At 47.4% G+C, this 13,217-nt stretch overlaps 1 protein-coding gene across 8 annotated transcripts in view; it reads left to right on the top strand.

Moving 5' to 3' along the window:
* DMD (dystrophin) overlaps positions 1 to 13,217 on the top strand; it is a 3,148,630-nt gene that overhangs the window by 3,025,530 nt on the left and 109,883 nt on the right. For all 8 annotated transcript variants that reach the window (XM_029603105.1, XM_029603098.1, XM_029603099.1 and 5 more), the window contains one exon: positions 591 to 665. In XM_029603105.1, the coding sequence (XP_029458965.1) occupies positions 591 to 665 (75 nt within the window). The remainder of the gene's footprint in view (positions 1 to 590; positions 666 to 13,217) is intronic.

Below are 13,217 nucleotides of genomic sequence, written 5' to 3'. Positions count from 1 at the left end.
GCCTTCAAGGTATATTAAGTTACCTTGCCGGAATTGCACAGTTTATTTTGAAGCACATCATGGCTGGTAGGAGTGCACGAGTCCGTGGCAAGGACAAAACAGGTCGTGCAAATGTGGCAGGAGATTCATTCCCTGCAGGCAGGCCATGCTGAGCACAGCCCTCTTTTCAGGAAGTCCCAAGAGCAGAGCAGAATGTGATGCTAATCCAGACTCTCTCTGGTTGCTTGGTGCATGATGGACGCTTGGCAGTTTACCAGAGAGAACCTGGAAATCCTAGTTCTCATCGTTTATGCTAGGGAAAAGGAGCCAGGAAGAAATGGTGTGGACCCCACAGAAGGAAGGGCCACATTAATCCTTTCGTGGTAATGAGATCCACTGGCCCCTGGAGCGGTGATGCCTTGATGTTGTTCATTCACTGTAACCTGTTGGCCCTTTAACAGCACCACAGCCTGGAGAACTCTGCCTTTTCCTTCTGCACTGTATAAAGTGCTTTATTAAATATGGGCAGGGTGGGGCTAGCACTTGTCTGAGACTGCTAGCCCAAGTGTTTGTCTTGCAGTAATGACTGGCGACCTTTTTTTTTTCCCCAGCTGATCTGAACAATGTCCGGTTCTCGGCGTACAGGACTGCCATGAAGCTCCGGAGGCTGCAGAAAGCATTGTGCTGTAAGTACCATCTGCATTGCCCTCACTGATGCAGGTGAATTAATTACCCAGACTAATATTGCTGTTGGTTAATGACTTGAAGATTCCAGGGTAGGTTTTCAGCGCAGTAATTGGAAGTGCTGATAATATGTCTTCACTCTGTGCATTCTGTGCGCCACCGATCCACAGAGATCAAGTTGTGCGTTGTCAGTAGCACCACCGACGCCACTGCTGTTGCTGCTGTGCGAGATTCCTGAATGGGGATCCTGCTTCTTGGTCTCGTGCTGGCTGAGGCAATGTTCACAGCCCCCATGGGCTAGGAGTCCTGAGCAGACTTCAGATGTGGATTCGCCAGGTTCCAGAGGGAGTCTTGGTCTGTGGCAGTGTTTCCCATCCCTCTACTGGGGTTTCAGGACTGCCATGATGCATATGTACTGTATACAAATCCCTCTCATGCATATTCATTACTGATAATCCTGAAAACATGTGCCTCTCGGAGGCACATGTTTACAATGGAGAAGGATATGCAAGATGGATGTTGTATTGAGGCTACCTTGGGTTTGCCCCATTATAATTCAGTTCTGAATGAGTTGGAAGCCCAAAAGATCAGGAGAAAATTGTTGGACCAGAAATGGAAGGTGCATGAGGTCCGGGTTGGGGTGGAGCTCCAGCTGGCTAATGTGGTGGGAAGAAGGGAAACTGGTTCTGATCTCATAGCGCTGGGTGTAGATCAGGGCTAGGCTATGCTGTCCCTGTAGTGCCACAAACAGGTTTGGTTTTCAGGATCTCTATATTTGCATGCACTGCTTCTGTTGTATGCAGATCTGTCTCCCACATATTCATTGGATAGGTTCTGGAAACTTGGCCTGTTTGTGGCTCTCCAGGACTGGGGTTTCCTCCCCATGCTTTAGATTTTAGCATTTTCAGACTGGAATCTGTCTTGCACGCTGGTGTGCATGGATACATTTCTTTAGACAGGTATTTTTACAGGCCTCAGAAGGTTACAGGGAATGGAACCTGACCTTTAATTACTTGAGATAATTACTAATTCATTGCAGACCAGTCTTGGCAGAAGGAGGCTGTAGCTCCTGCCCTGGACTATGGCTTATCAGCCATGAGTATGTCCTGTGGTTCTAGTGGCTCTTCACCTGCTTGTGGAGATTTTTCCACCATGTCTGCTCTTTCCTGGTTGATGTGTTTTGATTTTAAGTTCAACCTCATGTGCTGTCCTGCTGCTAATTTTCCAAGCGTTGGGTTAGAGAATGAAGGTACATTCAGATGTGCAAGAGAAGCTGAGCCTGACAGTGGAGAGGGCTCTCTTTGAGCAGGCAGTCTGCTCTTCACCATGTGCCTTCCAACTACAATGAGATCAATACGCCAGGGAAAAAAGTGATTTTTATGAGAAACGTAGGCTAAAAATCTCAGTTGGGTCAAGTTGATGAATAAAGAGAATGTTCAGTATCACTGGGACACAAGTGCTCCCCGTCCCTCTGTAAAGTTAATAATGGCGGGCTTTTATTTTGGCACTTAAACCAAGGTACTCTATCTATGATAGAATGAATCCATGCCCAGACGGGTTTATGGATCAGTGGCTATCTGAAGCAGTGGGCTAGAAAGTGAATTGCTCCAGGTCCCAGTGAGTACCTGAGGCGAAAGCATGGCTCTAAATTCAAATCTTCATTCTAAGCACTAGACACCTTCTCCCTTTCTTTCTGCTTTTAGCAGACTAGATGAACTCCCCCGGGCCCCCCCCCCCCAAAAAAAAAAAAACAGCGCTAATGTCTGGTTCGTTGGAGCTTGTTGCTGCAAGAAGCTTGTCCTGGAGCTCTGCAGTGAAGGAGGAGTGGAGATGGACTGACCACAATCTCCAGTCCATGGGTTGTGAGCCATGGCTGGATCAATCAATCAAGCTAAATCTTATTTGTAGTTTGTAATTCCCACCCCAGGATTCCAGCCTCATTTTTGGGAGATTGCTGCTGACCTAGGGAACTTGTTTAGTGTAGAGATAGGTGGAGCATGAGCACAGAAAGCAAGCTGGGATGAGCCAGTCCTTCTGACATCCTCTAAAGGGCAGCAGTGTGACCCAGGTCTCAAATTACTCAGACCTTTCCACTGGCGATGCATAGACCATGGTTTGAGAGAAATCAACCGACCTATCCTTGGAAAGGACAGAACATCACTTAGATGATAGCTGGTTTAATTAATTCATTTATTTATTTCCATCTTTTATATACCGTACACTCAAAAGCTGAGCAGAATGGTGATAAACATTACAAAATACAATAACATCATAAAATACATAAAAATAAAACGCACCATTTATCTTAGACAGGAGTGATGAACAGTGAAGACACAACCCTCTCTGATGAAGGCACCGACCTTTCATCCTTATGTCACTCTCCTAGCCCTAGGTTCTCTGAGGACAAGCAGGATGGCAGTCCTCACACATGAGCAATATCATCAGATGGAGCCCTCATGCGCAAAACTTATGTCAAAATTTCTAGAACTTTGACTAGGCACACTGAACATGCCCAGCATGCTCTATACCACATGTCCACGTGGGATCCCTCTCCAATCTCTTCTTTCTGTGGAGCTGTAAGCCTTGCGGTGTGAATGAGCTCACTTTAACTGTTTTTGGCCTTGTGGAAAGCTTTCCTTTTTCTCACATTATTTCTGAGCCATTCCATCACTCTGTCCCTCTTTGTGCCATTCCTGTAGCAAGGTTTTCGGCAATTCAGGTAAGTTTCCTTTCACAGTCAATTCCCCGTAGCAACAGTGCATGGTGCCCACCAGCTATTGACGCCCCACCGCCGATGCTTGCGCTTCGTGCCCCTTTTGTTTCATACGACATGGCCACATCCGGTTTTTGGCGATGCCCAAGGACCATGTCCATAACAGATCTGCATGAGATATGTGTCCTCTGCCTGGGTACATCACATGATGTTCAGAGTTGCCACTTATGTGCCCAGATGACCCCAAAGGGACATCTGCTTTGACTTGACAAGTTGGGATCAGCTCTTCGTGTCAAAGAAATCCGAGACATCGTCATTGGTGGCATTGGCATCAAAGGATCAAGGAGCTACACCGATGGACACCAAGCCATCAACATTGGCGGGACCATCAGTTCCATCGATGCTGTTGGCAGATAGGGACGCCGGAGATGGATCGCTGTCAGTCTTCTCCAGGACAAGGACGTTGAGTTCCTGGTCTTCAGCCTCTGCACTGGGGAAAGACGGGCCAAGCATCAAGGGAAGCTGAAGAAGCATTGGCACCAGACCCCGTCAGTGCACAGTCCTATTCATGGGGATGTACCAGCTTTTGCCGTGATGCCCTTGAAGCAATACCGCAGCGAGAAGTGCCAGTCCTCCATTGGTGCCGAGGGTCCGTGACAGTCTCCACTGATCTTGATGCCAGTCACCAATCCACCTCAAGGATCCAAAGAAGATCTGGCCACCCCTACTTCCTCCCAGTCTGTGTTGGCAACGTTTGAGAAGGAGCTGGAGTGCCGAGTCCAGCTGGCAGTAGACCGGGCACTGCAGGGCTTTGGTCCTGTGGCACTGATGGTCATTCTGCTGCTTCTGGAGAAGCTCATCATGCCCATAAGTGTGTTACCAACCTAGCTGGCATCAGTTCCCAGGACAGTGTCAGTGCCCGGTGGGACACAGAGTCCTCTCCCCACCGATACAGTAGATGTCTCTGGTTCCTCCAAGGAGGAAGCTTCACTGATGCCAGCAGAGTTGCGGAGGCCTGCCACTCCCCCCATCCAGTTTTACTGGTGCCTGCACCTCCGGACAAAAGCCGAGGAACTAGGGACCCACCCCCTGTTTACAGCGAGGATGAGGAACCCTGTGACCCCTGAGGGGATGATGCTTAGAAGTCCTCCTCCTTGGGTCTCCCATCAGACCCTTCTCCTCCAGAGGAGTGAAGGAAGTCTCCGCCTGAGGACTTGACCTTCAAGGGGTTTGTGAAGCTGATGGCAGAAGCCATCCCATTTCAGTTATTAATGGAAGAGGATGCCAGGCACAAAATGCTTGAAATCCTCCAGTTCCATGAAACTCATAAGGAGATCGTGGTGGTCCCAGTGCCCGAAATCCTTAAGGAGCTGCTGCTGGTGAGGATATGGGAACACCTCACAGTGCCTCCTTTTAATAAGAAGGCGGATGGGGTCTACTTCATCCAGAAGGCTGCCAGATTCAATAAGCATCAGCTGCCCCACCAGTCGGTGGTTAAATCCACCCTCAAGAGAACCAAGCGTGCTCGGACCTATTCCTCGGCATCCCCAGGGAAGGACCATAGAGCGATAGATGCTCTTGGTAGGAAGGTGTTTCTAGGGTTCATGCTGATTGACCGCATCGCTGCCTACAAGTTCTACATGAGCCAGTACTCATGGGACATCTGGAAGCAGGTGCAGGAGGTGGCCAAGCAGTTGCCTCAATAGCAGCAAGACACCCTAATGGTGCTGGTGCATAAGGGCCTGGAGTGCGGAAAACATGAGGTCCGAGCAACCTACGATGTTTTCAAAATGGCATAAAGAGTCTGTGCAGTGGGAATTGGAGCCCTCAGAATGGCATGGCTGCGGGCCTTGGATCTATGACCAGAGGTACAGGAACGACTCGCTGACATGCCGTGTACTGGGGAGAATCTCTTTGGAGATAGGGTGAGGGATGCTGTGGCCCAGCTTCGGCACCACCATGAAACCCTCCAACAACTCTTTGCCAGTCCTCCGGATCCATCCTCCTCTTCTATGAGGCTGGCAAGACAGGGTCCAAGGAAGTACTATCCTCTGCCCCATCGCTCTCATCAACGCCATCAAGACTTCCGTAGCCACCCCAGGCAGAAGAGAGCTCCCAAGCCTCAGCGGGCACCTGTCAACTCCAGGGGCGCAGTTTTGACTGGATCATAGGGAGTGTAGGACAGATGCCCGTACCTAGGACAGTGAACCCTCCAGTCGGGGGCAGGCCTAGTATAACTTCAGACCAATGGGTTATTTCCATTGTCTGTCAAGGGTACAAATTGAATCTATTGGGTGTCCTGCCAAATTGCCCTCCGTGCCCATTTTGGGGGCCGGTAGCACATAGGAACCACTACTAGAGGAGCTCTCCTCCCTCTTAATGGCCAGGGCAGTCGAGCCTGTACCACCAGGGCAAAGAAGGCAAAGATTCTATTCCAGGTACTTCTTGATTCCAAAAAGAACAGGAGGACTCTGTCCCATCCTAGACCTAAGGGCCTTGGAACAAGTTTCTAAGAAAAGAAAAGTTCAAAAAGATGGTTTCACTGGGCACCTTGATCCCTCTTTTACATAAAGGGGACTGGCTATGCTCCCTCGATCTAAAGAACACATACACTCATAGTGAGACCTTCCCGGGTCAAAGAAAGTATCTCCGATTCGTGGTGGGAAACAGCACTTCCAGTAACAGGTGTTGCCGTTCGGGCAAGAGTCAGCCCCTCGAGTATTCACAAAGTGCCTGGCGTGGTGGCAGCGTAACTCCACAGGCTGGGAGTGCAAGTTTTCCCTTATTTGGATGATTGACTAGTCAAGAGCACATCTCAGGCAGGCAGGGGCCACCAGGTCCATGTGCTTGACCATCCAGGTGTTGGAATCACTAGGGTTCGTTCTCAACTACCCAAAGTCCAATCTCAGCCCATCACTTCAATTGGACTTCATAGGAGCCCTGCTAGACTTGGCTCAGGCCAAGGCCTTCCTGCCTTGTCAAAGGGTCATCACCTTGACGACCATTGCGGCAGAGATTCGGCAGAGCCAGCAGGAGTCAGTCTGGCAGATGTTGAGGCTATTGGGCCATATGGCCACAACTGTCCGTGTCACTCCCTTGGGAACATGAAAAGCACCTGATGATCTGGGACCCAATGAGGCATTAACTCCCTGGCAATGGTCCTTTTTCTGCCATCATTTCTATGTTTCTATTCTGCTGTACTCAGAGAATACCTGTAACAGGTAAGAAACTTTGCTATGTTCTTGCTCAAACACCTCACGCAGAGGCTTCCTTGCTAAACCTGAGCATTGCCAGGGAGTTAATGCCTCATTGGGTCCCAGATCATCAGGTGCTTTTCATGTTGCATCGAAGCTTCGCTGGGCACATGGAATTCCTGCTCCAAGGTCCTGTGCTGGAGCAGAAGGGGCAGGGTATCTGGGCTCTTGTCCCAGAGTGGATATTTGTGCTTAAAGATACAGATTTAGGGTCTCTTCCCCGTGCTGTGTTTATGGGGAAGAGATTTAGTGATTCAGGTGCTTCGTTTCTAAAGCCATTCTCTCCAGTGGCCAGTGCCTTTTCTCTTAGCAGTTGCTGCTCCTGGAACACGTGTATTTGACATTGTCAGTAAAGATTTGTAAGTGTCTAGGAGCTGAACTTTTAATTTCTAGCTCTGCAGACTCGCACTGCCAACTAAATGACTAATAAAAATATTTTTATTTGCATAGCATGTTTTATTCAAACAGAACACCAGCATGCTTTGCTGTTGTAGTAGTTCAGGAACATGCAGCCACCTCTGGAGTGGAAAGCGGGGCTACCAGTATTGTTGATGGATCATGAGGAGAAGAGGTGGTTTTGGGGGGGGGGGGGGATGGGAGGTAAAATCTGCAGAGGTTGCACAGAGAGGCAGAGGCGCAGTAGAGTCTGGTTTATGCTCACAGCTATAAAACTTCGCTATCACTTCCTCCCCCCTTCAGCTCAGAATTCTAGAATTTTCCACAGGCAAATCCTTAAGCCCAGAATCCCTGCAAGGCTTTTGCCTTCAATGGCTAAGTGTTTCAGAATAGGGTAAAAGTCCCACAGCACTTAGGGGGTAATTGTATAACATCCTGCATCCATTTTCAATCAGATATGCGCATAAGTGAAAACAGTCTTCAAAGGGGAAGGGTGTGTATTGTTTCCCTCTGAGACTTGCCCCTCCAAAGCTTTCTGCACGAATTTGCACCTGCTAATGTGTGTGCACAATTTTTTTTTCTTTTTTTTTTTTTTAACAAATGACCTGCACACTTGTATATAGTTAGTGCAAGCCTTTGCCCCCAGGAACTCCTCTGCTTACTGCAGGTCGTTTCTAAGGGGACTTGTGGGGGCCACACCGTGCTTTAGCTGCAGAAGCAGGTAATTGTACAGGCTCAGCAGAGAGCTTGTCCGGAGGCTGCAGTCCGGGCAGGGTTTGAATTTACGCCTAGTTTTTCTCAGAGAAACTCTCCAGACAGATGAGCAGGTGGCACTTGTGCAGGGAGCTTTGCCGGGATGATTTTCTGTTTGTTAGGGCACCGGAAACCTGCTGTAACTTTGTGTGTAAGAGCCCATGAATGTCTGCAGCCCCATAGAGGCCCCGGGGGTGAAAGCGTTCCTACATATCGGGAAGGCAGTTTTGTAAAAAGCCGTTTCCATGGGTAAAGCACTGTTTTACCCGTGCAAATACCTTCCAAAAATGACCCTTGCTGTGTCCAGGTTTTAAATTGCACAATTTTCCTGGAAGAAGTTTTCCCACTCCAGAAATGGCAAAAAAAGAAATCCTTGAAGAAAAGAAAAGAGGGGTTAGGCTTCTGACTTTGGAAGCTTGGAGCCTAAATTGGCCCTTTTGAAAATGTTAGTGCTGTGCCCCTAAAATTAGGATCCTATTTTCATTAGGATCATACATTGAAGTCCCTAAATAGTGACTGGCTACAGGGGCAGGGAAATAGTTAGGGGCTTAGCACGAATTTTCAGAATTAAGAGCCTAACTTAGAATCCTAAATCGAGGCAGATGAAGAGCAGGTCTATATAAGGACCCTAAATTCTAGATTCTTAAATTTAGGTGAATTTTCAACTGAGAACCTAGGTACCTAAGGGCTCATTCACAAAGCCACATTAGGCCATTTACCATCCAAGAAGTGGCCTAGCACGGGGATAGTGCGGAGGTATTTGAAAAATCTGGTACCGTGTATTTAAATGAGCTGATTAGCAGGAAACTGAATGGTAATCAGTTCCTTACTAAGCAAAACCAAGCAAATCAAATAACGTGGCTTGCCTTACAAAAATAAATAAATAAATAAATCACAAACTGCATTATTTGACATGAAGTTTGCTGCAACTCAGAGTTGTAGGTAACTTCCCCCAGGAGGAACGAGATGTTCATGCATGTCCCACTGCTCCCAGAGTCGCACATACACTCCACCCCACAAAGTGGAAAGCCCCCACCAGGAGTTAGAACTGTGTCCCACCCCACACCCCTCTGCCCCTAGAAGCGGCCATAGTGGTAAAATACTAATAATTAAAAGATTTAGCCATAGTCCTGCCCCTCCCCCCAGCCTCCCAACACATCCCTTTTCAGTTAAAAAAAAAAAAAACAAAAACACAGCCCCCAGAGGCTGAATTCATCTCCCCTCAGCCCAACCTTCGGACCCCCACAGCATTTATTCATCTTGCCCTGTTGGTTTATGGGGTCCAAGAGCGCCCCCTCGACTCTGGGCCCAGTGATGGCCATGTTTCAAAATGGCGGTGACTGGCCCTTTACCCCTTTTAGGAGGAAGGCTTTTATTTTTTACTGAAAAGGAAGGGGTTGAGATGGGGCTATGGCTGGACTTCTTAACCTTTTTTTTTTTTTTAACCACTATGGCCACCTCCAGAGGTGGGGGAATGGGACAAGAGTCTATGGAGAGAGAGAGACCCTTGGAGGTTTTGTCTTTTTTTTTTTTCATTTATCCAGTGGGGCTGTTTGACTGGGGTCGAGTGGCCCTTTTAAGCTTTGGTGGCCCCACAGTCCCAAGGCCACTCCTCCATACCACTGCGGTCTCTTTCCCCACAGTATTTTACCGCTTGGAAAAACATCATGGGAGTTTAAAGGCGGCATGGTCATTTTCTCTCTGGGAAAAATACTGCAGCTTAGTAAATGCCCCCTTAGGTTCCTAAATTAAGGAACTCCGCTTTCTTTGACTATCTGCCTCATACTTTCTTGCATTTTATTTCCTATTTTGGTTTCCTCATTTTTCTGGATTGACCTTTACTGCCTAACGAATTGAATTTAAAGTTTTACGTCTATTACATAAGATCATTTACGGTGAGCAAACTGACTGGCTAAACGCGGCTATTCGTTTACACGTCCCACAAAGAAATCTTAGATTGGCTGGCAAAGGTCTATTAGCTATCCCTTCAGTAAGACCTGCCCATCTTAGTGACGTTGGAGCCAGAGCCATATCCCTTGCTGACCCTAAAATATGGAACCTTTTACCTTTACCACTAGGCACACAATCCGATACAAAACTATTTCGATCAGGCCTGAAGACCTGGCTATTCATGAAAGCTTATGAGGTTATTTCCTATAACATGTTGTTTAGCCTGCCTCTGTTTTTATCATGTAAACCTTTGTGATGGTTCTACCGAATGATGGTATGTAAAACCAATAAATAAATAAATAATAGGCGAGTAACAGTACGATAAGAGAGAATGCCCAAGCAATTCCCCGCTTTCAGTCTCTGTGTGTGTGTGTGTGCAGCTTCAAGTTCTATGGCTCTTTCTGTCAGGTGAAAGAGGCTATTGTCCCCTCTGCTCTTCTCTAGGGATGTGCTTTAGTTTCCAATGAAATATGAAATTTTACATTTCGTTTCAATTTGTTTTTTAAAATAAAACAGAAACGAACAAAAGTTTGTTTCGTTTATAAAAAAAAAAAAAAGTGTAGCCAGCTATCGTCTCTCCTCTTTTTTTTTGTCAAACAAACTTCCTCTGCGGCCAAAAAAAACAAAAGCCTGCTCTTTGCCTCAATGCCCATTCCCCATGCCTTGGATCCTTCTTAGGTCACTTCTTACCCAAATTTCGAGTTGTAGGAGCAGACTCCAGTTTCTCCTGCCCCATTGCTGCTGTTTTTCAAAATGGACACTGGTCCAGCCCAGAACAATGCCATTATGTTGTCTGCCATAGAGCAAAATGGTTCCAGCCTTGGGTCGACCAGTGGTCATTTTGAAAGCCAGCAGTGACAGGACAGGAGCCATTGGGGATCGCTCCTGCCCACTGAAGACCTGTAGATTGAGTAAAATGTGGCATGGGGGAGGGGACTCAGAAGGCTGTCACCGAGTTTGGAGTGGTGCCTGGACACAGTTTTTTTTTATGGTACATTGCTTTATTTCACTTAAAAAAAAAAAAAAAGAGAAACTGAACAGAAAACTTGCTCATGCTCCCCCATGTTTTTGTGCATGGTCAGTTGTGCTGTGGGCACTGCACATACATATCAGACAGAGGTAAGGGAGAGCTACCTGGGCATAACACCTCCCCAGTCCCAGAATCTGAGCTTCCTGGCCAAGCAGCCGGAGGCGGGGGAAGGTTGTCTGCCCAATTCACATGCTACATTTCATCATCTTCCCTAAAAGCGGATTTATAACCAGAGATCTCGGACCTCGTATTCCATCCCCCACATATGCTAGTCCAGTGAAGGCTTTGTTAGTGATGTAATGCAGACCACAGAGACCCCACCATTAAAGTCTCCCCTGTCCTGAGCAGCTTTCCCAACATTAAATGTTCGAGGTTTTGTTAGGTTAATCAAGCACTTACCTGTACAAATGGCTTTTGAGAACTGCCCTCGCTATCATTTGTAACTGTGTTACTGTCTTTTGGTGTCCAGATCCGTAGGATTTCCCATTTGCTTCGTACTGATTCCCTGTAGTGCTGGGGAAGCAAAGCCCTAATGCTGATCTCGGGGCATGAGCACAACCCTGGAATCCGCAGCAGGCAGCAGCCTCCCCTGATTAAATGCATTTCCACATCAAAGCCTGTCAGTTTCCTAACATCTTAATGCTAAATGCAGTTCACATTGCTGCAGCTCTGATTTCTGTAGCCTTGGGCAGAAAGAGAGGGAAGAATGGAAGTCGTGACTCAGGCAGGTCTCCTCCCAGATGGCCTCTGCTTTTGTCCTATCTCCTCTCTAAACCCTTTTACTCTAGGGAGCTTTGCCGCAGCACAGGGAATCCAGAAGCAGTGATTTGAACCCAGCTCCTTACGTGAGGACAATTAAATATTGTGTAGCAGAATAGGGGACCTGCAGTCTGTGCCAGCACCCCAAGAGAGGGAGGAGAGGGAAAGGGTGTGATAACACAGGGTTATTCAGGAGCTGGGGCGATTCATAGAAACATAGAAATGACGGCAGAAGATGACCAAACAGCCCATCCAGTCTGCCCAGCAAGCTTTCACACTTTTTTTTCTTTCACATACTTATCTGTTTCTCTTGGCTCTTAGTAACCTTTTTTTTAATTCTATTTCCCTTCCACCCCCGCCATTAATGTAGAGAGCAGTGTTGGACCTGCATCTAAGTGAAATAGCTTAATTTAGTTAGGGGTATTAACCACCACAATAAGCTACACCCATGCTTATCTGTTTATTCAGACTATGTAATTCAGTCCTTGTTGATTGTTGCCTGAATATAGATCCACCTTTCTTCATTCCCCCCTGCCATTGAAGCAGAGAGCTATGCTGGATTTGCTTGAAAGTGAAGTATCAGGTATTTTTTTGGTTTGGGGTAGTAACCGCCATAACAAGCAAGCTACTCCCCTGCTTTTATGTGGTTGCAAATCCTTTTTTCCACATTTCTTCTTGCCGTTGAAGCATAGAACAATGTTGGAGTCGCATTATTGAATAAGGATATTCATCTCCAGGTAGTAGCCAACATTCCCTCAAGCCACCCCCATGCCGCTTGTCTTCATTCACATCCTCTAGACTTTATGGATCCACAGCATTTATCCCACGCCCCTTTGAAATCCTTCACAGTTTTGGTCTTCACCACTTCCAGAGGAAGTGGTGAAGACCTGCCAGCCAGCACCCAGTGACTGGAGCTGCACACTGCTCTGGACAAAGACCTTATATCTGGCCCTTCCTCCCTGGAAAGCATGTCTTGGGTCTTCTGCTCCGCAAGGTGGAGGTAAGGGTTTATTCACACAGATGAGCCTGTGGCGTTCCTCGTTACATCCCCAGGAACGGAGAGCGCATTCATGTAGTGTATGAAGTGGTTGTGCGGTGGGGCTGATTGTACTCCAGTCTGACACACACACACCCCCACCCCCCCCAACTCCCTGTGAAGGGAAAAACAAAACATTTTACCTCAACGTGCTGCGTTTAAGAGCGGGATGGACATTCCATGCTGCTTCTTTCCTAAAGAATATTTTCCCTTCCAGAAATTGCAAATATTAAGTCATTGGGCAAAAAAAATTGCACCATTTCAGACGTGTGCAAGCAGAAGGACTTGCTGGCTTTTTTCACTTTTTTGCCCAACACTTCAATCGATTCCAGAGGTTTTTGTTTTGGGGGGGGGGGGGGGCTCAGGAGATCTTATGGGATGGAGAGTGTGTCCTGTTAAGTAGTGAAGGTATGAATGGGATTTGGATAGGGTAGTTCCTGACGATCATGGCATGTGTGCCAGTCAATCAGATTCCTTGCAATGAAAGCTGCCTTCCCTGTACATACCCGGATCAGTCCAGATTGCTGGGTTATGCCTCCCTTCCAGCAGATGGAGACAGAGCAAAACTTGAAGGGCACCCCCTCTTAGTCTGGTGTACCACCTGCGATCCTTCAGAATTTCTCAGTCTCCAGCAGATGAAGGTGGCAGAACCTGTGGTCCTGA

This window comes from Rhinatrema bivittatum, chromosome 5 (genome assembly GCF_901001135.1).
Source record: "Rhinatrema bivittatum chromosome 5, aRhiBiv1.1, whole genome shotgun sequence".
Taxonomy (NCBI): Eukaryota; Metazoa; Chordata; class Amphibia; order Gymnophiona; family Rhinatrematidae; genus Rhinatrema; species Rhinatrema bivittatum.
This window is presented reverse-complemented; position numbering and strand designations above follow the sequence as displayed.